Genomic DNA, 10,544 nt, shown 5'->3' with positions numbered 1-10,544 from the left:
GTCCATATAAATCATGTAATAAATATTTACCCATGTAAAATCGACACACATCATATCAATACAAACACATACTAAAGTACATATAAATCCTGAAATAATTATTTATGCCTCAACATCAAAACCCATCATATCAATACAAACACATCATATGATTACGATTCATCTCGTACAATGTCGAGATTGACCGTCCAAATGTAGACCTTCCTTTTTATCTATGCATTTTTCCTCATAGAATCCATACTGATTTTTAATTGATTAATGAGTGTTTGGACCGATGATGGACGTTTTCCGTATATTTCATTGCCTCAGATACATATTTTGCAAGTGAAAGTATCATGTCTTCATTTTCTGTCATCAGTATGCCGAACAAATCTTTTCTCTGCGCTGGAGCTGTATTGAAAATGGTACAGTTTTTTCGCAGTTCATCGAATCTTTTGCAGTTAAATGTGAATTGTTTTGTGTATGGTTTGGCTGGCGGTTTACTTGTGTTATATGAGGGGGTATGTGGATGTGAAACGGTGCAGATTGTGAATTCGTGTATGTGTACATGTTTTTTGTTTATGTGTGCGAAACAGAAATGCTGCTGTGGATTTCATTATCGCGCGATTCTAGTATGTATGTATCTGTTTTTTCATGTTTTTTTTTCTTTCATCTCTGTTTCTTAAATTGCTCCCTTATTCCATAAATATTAAGATAATCTCTACAATATATTTCAATTCTTGTCTAACTCTTTTCCTTTCAAATGGTGCGTATTTGTTGTATACAGCAAAAAATGTATTTATCAAGAATTCAACTACTTCATCAGAATCTGATATATGTAATCTGAAGGCGAATTTGCTAGATCTGAAATAAAAACATCTTCTTTAAAGTTCTTGAAATTCCCTTTGTTTTATGTCCCAGCTTTGGAATTAATTTTAACATTATTTCTGAGCCCTGTAAAACAAATAGGGTAATGACCACTACAGCCACATGGTGGAACACATACCTCGACAATGTTTTGTTTTGTAGTTGTATAAATGTGATCTATTAAAGGGGGTGTTCTTACAGTTACTCGTGTTGGTATGTGAATCAATAATTATTGTTCTAGGCCATGCATTGAGTAGTTCTGATACCACTGTGGTTTGGGATTTTGTAAATCTAAATTGAATTCTCCCCAAACAATAGTTTCATAATTGAATTATATCACTTCATCCATAACAGAACTAAACCTATCTTCCCAATCTGTATTCTCTGATGGGTTTCCATATACAAATCCTATTAAAAGAGGTTTATTACCATTTATTTTAATTTCAACCCAGACTGATTCTACATTTTAAGCTTCAAGATTACTTTGTCGTTTACAATTTAACGAAGACGCAAAATATATAAGTAAATCTGTAGTTTTGGGTTTTGTTGGGTCTGATAGGATAATAATCTGGTATCTGAAATGTGTAAAGACAGTCAAGATTCAGTAAAGCAGAAAAGATGAAAGTGATTACCAGAGTTATGAAGGATGGTAGCAATATCTTCCTTCTTGTTTGTTGCATTGTTTATATTTAAATGGCCTATACGAAGTCCCTGCTTGGTTGGCCACGAAGCTGATGTAACTGACATGATTCAAATCATTCATTTTCATTTCATTTTGCCCATCGCTCCTGGTGGAGCATAGGCCATCGACGACCCCTCGCCATCGCACTCTGTTCTGGGCTGTTCTGGCCATTCCAGTCCAGTTGGTCCCTTGCTGCTTCAGCTCTGCCTCGGTATCTCGCCTCCAGCTGTTGCGAGGCCGGCCTCTCTTCCTCTTTCCCTGCGGGTTCCAGGTCAGGGCTTGACGTGTGATGCTGGACGCTGGCTTCCTGAGGGTGTGTCCGATCCAGCCCCACTTCCTCCGCAGTATCTGCTTGGCCACTGGTTCCTGTCCCGCTCGCTCCCACAGATCTTCGTTTCGGATCTTCTCCTGCCATCGGATCTTGTAGATGCGCCTCAGACAAGTGTTGAAGAATGTCTGAATCTTCTGCTGCATCGTCTGTGTTGTCAGCCATGTCTCGCATCCGTAGAGTAGAATTGACTTCACATTGGAGTTGAAGATGCGGAGTTTGGTTTTCATACTGATCGCTCCAGATGCCCAGATGTTCTTGAGCATGATGAAAGCTGAAAAAAAAGGAAAGCTTTGTGTTTGACTAACTATACCCCCAACCCCCCCCCCCCCCCCCCCCCCCCCACACACACACACCCCAAAGAAGAAAGATAGAAAAGAAGAAAAAGAGAAGCTTTGTGCTTGACTAAGGGCCTAACTGACCACACTGTGCACAGAGTGTCCAAGATACCTGTACGGCCAGGACTGCGGTCAGCACTGTGGACACTGCAAGAACGACGACGTTTGTAACGTCGTCACTGGGAACTGCCCTGACGGCTGTGATGATGGATATGATGGTCTTCGCTGTGACAGTGAGTCTCTCTCTCTCTGTGTGTGTGTGTGTGTGTGTGTGTGTGTGTGTGTGTGTGTGTGTAGAGAGAGAGTTTTATATTTTGTTTACTGTTTTGTTTCTTTTGATTTAGTCCCTCTTCAGGAGGGCTGGATTATATATATATATATATATATATATATATATATATATATATATGTGTGTGTGTGTGTGTGTGTGTGTGTGTGTGTGTGTGTTATCTACTATCTTCGTCATTCAAAACTTTGTATGGCTTTAAACCCACTACTACTCAGTGCTGCTGCTCTTGCTATTACTTTTACCACTACTACCATCTCCATCATCACCATCTCCTCTACTACTAGGAAATAATACGAAGAAGAAGACGAAGAAGATGATGATGATGTTGATGATGATGATGATTAACAACAATACTACTGCTACTGGTTCTCCAATATCACCAACATACTACTGATATCACTACCAACGATATTTAGGCCTGTCATGCCACCGCTCAGCATATATCACAGACTGACATCAGCTCACAGCTGGCCCAACAGCACAGTGAGAGCTGTATGATCAACGGTTTTCCTATTGCAATTTTGTGAAGGACTATGGCTCTCACACTCGGAGGCAAGATTGCACTGACTCTTAGTGCTGCGGCCTTGGGGGCTGGCTACCTGATCTGTGGGAACCATCCCAATGCCGACTGTCCTGAAACCCTCTTCAAGTGGCCGAGAGAGTCAGTGGGGTGTGTGTAACTTGGGCAAGACACTCTCCACGAATTCTCTTTCCGTTTTGATCAAGGGCAAATTATTACTCTAATTTTTATCTCTCTAACGAACAAGATCTATGATCAAATTCTAGCCCATATAGTAGGGACACTGAGTAGTTGTCCAGTCCTCCGTTGTTCTGATGGTCATACTGATTATCATACACTTACGGTACTACACTGTTCAGCGTGTGAAAGGAACCTGTACGGGCCGGGATGCACAGCGGTGTGTGGACAGTGCCAGAACGACGACGTGTGCGATGCCCTTACCGGCGTCTGTCCTGGAGGCTGTCGCGAGGGCTTCCACGGTCCCCGCTGTGACCGTGAGTCTCTGTGCCTCCCTGTGTCGTTGTTGGAATGCGGGTGGGGATGGAGGAGGGGGATGGAGGGTGAGGCTGATGAGGTGTGTGTGTGTGTGTGTGTGTGTGTGGGGGGGGTTACGGGTGTGTGTGAGCGTGTCGGGGTGGAGGGGATGGAAGGTGAAGCTGGGGACGGAGGCTTGGGGGAAGGTGCGTTGTGCTTGCGTGTGTGAGTGTGTGTGTCGGGGGAGATGGGGGCGCGTGGGGGGGGGGGGGAGGGGATAGGGGATTGTGTTTGCTTGTGGGGGAGGAGGGGTGGGTGGGTGGTGGGTTGGTCCGGGGAGGGGAAGGTGAGAAAGGTGTGCGTGCGTGCGTGCGTGCGTGCGTGTGTGTGTGTGTGTGTGTGTGTGTGTGTGTGTGTGTGTGTGTGTGTTTTGTTATAGTTGCTATTGGTTGTTGTTTTTTTGCGTTGTGGTCGGTGTGGTAAAATTGGTGGCGGTAGTGCATGCTGGGTGCGTGTGAGTGCGTGCGTGTGTGTGTGTGTGTGTGCGTGTATGTGTGTGTGTGTGTGTGTGTGTGCGATTTTGCATTTGTGTGCATGCGCTCGTGCACGCACTTCTGTGCATGTTTATGCATGTGTTCATTGCAGAGATTTATAAAAAATGACTTTTACAGGTTACGCATTTTTACATGTTACACATTTTTCTGGAGTTACGGCAAGAAGAACCTGTTTGAATTCCCCATTCTGGTTACCTTATTAGAAACAATCGTCTTCTTCGTCTTCTTCCATTGAGCGACCGCAATCAACCCTCTGATTCTTATGTCGCTGTTATGAAAGGGGGGCCTACCAGTCAGCGCTAAAAGTCTACAGGCAACAGAACCAAAAAGCTTAATAACAACAACGTGACAGCCGCGCAACTGCGAGAGCGATCATGTTCATAACTGCAGCGGCGGCGATAGACCTGCAGACGCAACAGTTCTGTCGAAGCGTTCACAGCAGCAGCACTGAGTAGCAAGAGGAAAGAAAGCGATCACATCAGCTGCTCGGAAGCATCAGTAGTGTCAGCACGCAATCAATTTAGCGGCAGCACCGAAAGTAGCTATTAGCTATGATAATAATAATGATATAATAATATAATGATGATGATGATGATAACAATAATAATGACAATGATAATAAAGCAGCAGCTGCAGCAATAGCAGCAGCAACAGCCGACAGATCCTCAGGGTTCATCGCTGTGCGGCTTGGCCGCCTATTTATTTAAAGATGTTGGCAAGGCTATCGCTCTTTCTCACTTCATGAACAGTCACCTTCAGTTTCAAGTCGATGGTGATGATAATATTGTTGATGATGATGTAGATGATGATGATGATGATGATGATAATGGTGTTAGTGATGATGATGATAATGAAGGTGTTAGTGATGATGACGATGATGATGATAATAATGATAACAGTGTTTTTGTACAGCGCTTTCAAACAAGTTTCAAAGCGCTTTACAACAATACGTCAGTCAGACGTGCGTGCCTATGTGCTGGTGATACAGACAAAAAGACTGCAGACAGACTGACACAGAGACAGAACATTAGGGAGTGGGTTTCTGTTTTGACTGATGAATGTCGGCATAATTTATTTTATTTTATTATTATTTTTTTAATGCTGCCAAACTTTGAAACAACTGACAATGATGAGCTTCACCTTCCTGCTGCTGTTGTTGCTGGCTTGATGACCCCCCCCCCCCCCCCCCTCCCCAATCTCCACATATACCCCCCACGAGTCTCTGCCCCGCCCCATACTGCCCCCATCACACACCACTCATCTCCCCCACTCCACCCACGGACATCTGTTTATAGAATCGTGCACACCACCGGCCACCACTTCCTACTCATGCAACAAAGCTCCCGTCACTCACCATTACCCACTCCACACCACTCTACCCCACCGGTCCCCACTTCCCCTCATGCGACTGAGCTCCCGTCACGCACCATTTCCCACACACCTCCCCTACCCCACCGCGGCTCCCACCCACTCATCTCCCCTACCCCACCGGCCCCCATTACCTTATCATGCAACAAAGCTCCCGTCACGCACCATTACCCACTCACCTCCCCAACCCCACCGCGGTTCGCACTTCCAACTCGGGCAACCAAGCTCCCGTCAATCACCATTACTTACTCCACCGGCCCCCATTTCCTCATCATGCAACCAAGCTCCCGTCAATCATCTCTTCTTCGTTCGTGGGCTGCAGCTCCCACGTTCAGTCGTATGTACACGTGTATGACCGTTTTTACCTCGCCATGTAGGCAGCTATACTCCGCTTTCGGGGGTGTGCATGCTGGGTATGTTCTTGTTTCCATAACCCACCGAACGCTGACATGGATGACAGGATCTTTAACGTGCGTATTTGATCTTCTGCTTGCATATACACACGAAGGGGGTTCAGGCACTAGCAGGTCTGCACATATGTTGACCTGGGAGATTGTAAAAATATCCACCCTTTACCCACCAGGCGCCGTCACCGTGATTCGAACCCGGGACCCTCAGATTGAAAGTCCAATGCTTTAACCACTCGGCTATTGCGCCCGTCCCGTCAATCATCATTACTTACTCCACTGGCCCCCATTTCCTCGTTATGCAACAAAGCTCCCGTCAATCACCATTACCCACTCCACCGGCCCCCATTTCCTCATCATGCAACAAAGCTCCTGTCAATCACCATTACCCACTCACCTCCCCTACACCACCGCGGCCCCCACTCCCAACTCGGGCAACTAAGCTTATTACATCTGCTTTTCACAGACAAGACCACAAGCATACGAACGTAAAATATAACCAAGCAATCCTTTTACAATTTTGCGTTTAATTTCTGCATGATGTTCTGTTAAACACACACACAAAAAACAACAACAACAGACATGTGTGAGCGTAGGGGATATTTCATGAAATAAAGGTGTTTCTGCTTCTTTAAGTATTTTGGTGCAGTTTGTTGTTTTGCCCTCCCCTTTACTAAAATATTACACGTTATTATGAGTTACCTTCTTGTGTCACATCTGTTGGGGAGGTTGGGGGGTGGGGGTTGGGGGACTGGAGGGGGGCTGTAGGATGTTTTTTCCCTCGTGACCCACGTGACATCAGAGATGACGTCACTCAGCGTCAGAGAAGACTGTGACGTCAGAAGAGGAGACGTCACCCAGCGTCAGTTAAGACTGTGACTTCAGAGAGGGATGTGATGTCAATAGGACCCTCCATAACTTGACCAGAATGGACCCGAGTCTCGCTTGACGTAGCATTAGAGTGAGTGGCGTGATAAGAGTTAGTGTGTGTGTATGTGAGAGAGAGAGAGAGAGAGAGAACACCGAACTGTTTAATGTCATTAGCTGTACAGCTCTGGTGTCATAAGGATGCATATCATAATATAATTGAACACACAAAAAATAAACGATTTGACAGGATAAACACATTTGGAGTCAAAGAAATTCTTTGAGACTTTGATACTTTAGTGACATAAGCTGAAAGTCAAGCCCATGTGACAGAAGGGTACAGTGCCTTTTTTTCAAGTCATTTGACTCCTAAGTTTGAAAATACAAGGAAAACAGAATACATATTGTCATACAGAGGAGGAGTTTGTATTATACTCCATGTTTGGTGATACATATACTTACCATGTCAAACTGATGCAAACTAGGCCTATCGGTTTGCTCTGCTTGGCCAAATTTTGCGAGCAAGTGTTTTATCGTGTAACAGAGGTGCAGAGAGAGAGAGAGAGAGAGAGAGAGAGAGAGAGATTCAGGAAAGCGCACACAAATTTTGCAGACTGCCTTTGACATACCACTGGCCTTTAATTTCAGTACACAGAATGGCCGTTTCAGGCACATGAAGAAAAGCTGTGTTAAGTTCCCCCAATTTACTGGTCCTTAACTTTCGGTGAATGCTGTATATAACCCCTTGCAATTAAGGGTGTCCGACTTTGCTTTTCCACTTCTTTCTTTCTTCTTCCCTTTCCCTTATAGTCACTACCGACTGTTGCTGTTATCATTACTGTCACTTTATGCTCGCGGCAGTCATGCCATTGGTGAACAGCTTTGAGAACACAGAGAGAGACAGAGTTTATGCAGTCTAGGCCATGGCCCGTTCTGAAGGGAATACAGTAAAAATGAGCAATTCACATGTATTTGCACACTGGCTCATCTATAACGTAACATACTGACAGAAAAGCGTAATGAAACTATATCATAAACAACCAGTTAATTCAACTGAGTATAATACTGCACCTCTAAAAGGATTTGTATAAGTACGCACACAAATTCCTTGCTATTGATTCATTTTGATCTGCAATAAGCAAAGCAGTCCTGAACAGAGAGAGAGAGAGAGGGAAAGAAGACTGAGGATGGGGATATGGCAGAGAGAGAATGGGGGATACCGGAGAGAGGATGTGGAAATGTGAAATATAAGAGGGAGGGAGAGAGAGAGAAAAAAACAGGGATATGACAGTGAGAGAGAGAGAGAGAGAGAGAGAGAGAGAGAGAGAGAGTTCAGTGTTGAAATAAAAACAGGCAAACACCACAAGTATTTCCTTGGAATAATATATATTTCAACCCCTCGTATTAGTGTAAATTAATACAAATCATTACCAACATATGTACCACTATCACACACACTTGAATACACGTTAAAAATGATAACCCAAAGGCTATCTTAGCAACAAGAAAACTGCAAGCAAAAGAATTGGCGATGGAAAATACAAAACACAGAAAGAGACAGACAGAGAAAGGGAGACAGATTTAAACTGGCTTGTGGAGTTTGACATTGTTGTTCAGTCCAGCTGACTGCACAGGGCAATGTCAGGACTGCCAAACTTATTTAAAAAAAAAAAAAAAAAAAAAAAAAAAAAAAAAATCAGTTGCGTTAAATACAAAACTTTGTTTTATCTGAAAAAACCCACCTCTAAAATAACACAGTTCATGACAAAATAATCTTAATCACTAAGTTCTTCTAGGCAAATAAGTGTAGGCAGTACTTCAACTTAATCTATCATCCCCAGATTAAAAAAAAAAAAAAAAAAAAAAAAAAAAAAAGTATAAAAAATACGAGGGTCATTCAATAAATAAGGTGAATTTTTCGGTATAAGGACTTCTAATACAGATAGAAGCTTACTTTTTTTTTCTTTTTATTTCACATGGATTTAATTTGTTTTGCAGATTAAAAAAAACTTTGAGAGTTTTGGCGATTAACAAAGATGGCCGACCAAGAAGCATGCTCCAGGATTGAACAGCGGTCAGTTATCAAGTTTTTGGTTGCTGAAGGGTGCAAACCAGTTGAAATTCATAGGAGAATGTCAACTGTGTATGGTGCCACATGTTTCAGCCGAAAAAAATGTCTACAAGTGGGCTAAATTGTTTAAAGAAGGACGGAGCAGTTTGAAAGTGACGATGAAGTCAAAAGTGTTGTGAGCGACTGGCTGAGACATCAGTCCAAAGATTTTTACGCTGAGTGAATACGGAAGCTTGTGTACAGATGGGAAAAGTGTGTGACAGTGCTGGGAGACTACGTTGAAAAAAAAAAGAAAAAAAAGAAAAAAAAGTAAGCTTCTATCTGTATTAGAAGTCCTTATACCGAAAAATTCACCTTATTTATTGAATGACCCTCGTACTTCAAAGCCATACAAACAAAAACAACAACAGCAACAATCCCATAGGCAAATAACACTGCAGAATGAACAACTAGTGTCCATCTCAGTGTTTACATTATAAATGCCTAATCGCCACAACAAAACAGCACAGACAGTACAGCAGAAAGAGAGAGAGAGAAGTAACAGTGTCCAGGCTTCCCGGAAAACAAAGAACGGGGACTGGATTGGGAATGCAGAAAAAGCAGAGTTTCAGTTTCAGTTTCAGTAGCTCAAGGAGGCGTCACTGCGTTCGGACAAATCCATATACGCCACACCACATCTGCAAAGCAGATGCCTGACCAGCAGCGTAACCCAACGCGCTTTGTCAGGAATTGAGAAAAGAAAAAAATAATAATAATAATTAAAAAAAAAAAAAATAAAAAAAATATAAAATAAAGCAGACAAAAATGAAGAAAAAAAAAGAGGGAGGAGGGGTTTGGGGGTGGCAGAAACAAAAGAAAGCATATAGAAAAAGCGGAAATTTCTAGCACATAATTTCCATACATCAGGGATGCTGTTTATACAGAATGACCCCAAGCACCCCACTTGCCTGAGAGACATTACAAACATGATGCTTTATAGAACCCAACTAGACTATGTAATCAAGATTATCAGGGATTAGCGGCACAAGAAGAACAACTAAACATCTCCAGTTCAGTTTCAAACAGGCTTCAAAAGTATGTGAACTTATCCACATAAGCCACACCACATCAGCTTGAAAAATTTATTTAAAAAAAAAGAGAAAAAAAAGGGGGTACTGGGTAGAGGGGGAGGGTGGGGCGATGCCAGACCTACGCACAGACCCAACACACTGGTTAGGCTTTTGAGAGCCTGCCGAAAGCTGCACCCCAAAACCCTCACACTGATTCCACCACTCCAGCAATTTAGCACAACCAACAATCCATCATTGGGGTAGAAAACTTAATACAAATAAATATTTGATGTACAATGTAAATAAATATTTCATGTACTACTACAATCCCACAAAATCAAACACAAGATCTCGGCATTCTCATGTTTTGTGTGCACACATGCATATGAACACTCTCTCTATCACTCACACAAAAAAACCAAGAACAAAAATTTATTTAAAAAAAAAAAACCCAACTGAAACTGTCTTTTCATTGGGTGTAACTTGCACTTGCACTTTGTGCACCAGATATGCTTTTCGTCTTTTTGAAAGCTTCCTCAGTGCTCTGTAAACCTGGAAGAACTGTCGCATCCATTTTTACTGCGTGGTGTGGCTGTCAAGTTTTTGTTTCCTCTCTCTCTCTCTTTTTTTTTTTAGTTTCTTCTTGTTTGTTTTGTCTGGAAAAGACAAATTTGTCAAAAACATATTTAAGTTTTTTTTCGCTGTCTGTTAAATCCAAACATTTACTTTGTCTGAAACAGACACGTCCTAC

The 10,544-nt window shown here is 42.6% G+C and overlaps 1 protein-coding gene across 1 annotated transcript in view; it reads left to right on the top strand.

Annotated features, from left to right (window-relative positions):
- LOC143285262 (uncharacterized) overlaps positions 1-6,685 on the top strand; it is an 11,147-nt gene extending 4,462 nt beyond the window's left edge. Inside the window, exons 4-6 of the mRNA XM_076592519.1 lie at positions 2,293-2,427; positions 3,363-3,563; positions 6,609-6,685. Of these exons, the coding sequence (XP_076448634.1) occupies positions 2,293-2,427; positions 3,363-3,563; positions 6,609-6,685 (413 nt within the window). The remainder of the gene's footprint in view (positions 1-2,292; positions 2,428-3,362; positions 3,564-6,608) is intronic.
- Positions 6,686-10,544: the final 3,859 nt, after the last annotated feature.

This window comes from Babylonia areolata, chromosome 8 (assembly GCF_041734735.1).
Source record: "Babylonia areolata isolate BAREFJ2019XMU chromosome 8, ASM4173473v1, whole genome shotgun sequence".
Classification (NCBI taxonomy): domain Eukaryota; kingdom Metazoa; phylum Mollusca; class Gastropoda; order Neogastropoda; family Buccinidae; genus Babylonia; species Babylonia areolata.
The sequence above is the reverse complement of the archived record's forward strand: the minus strand, read 5'-3'. Positions and strand labels throughout refer to the sequence as shown.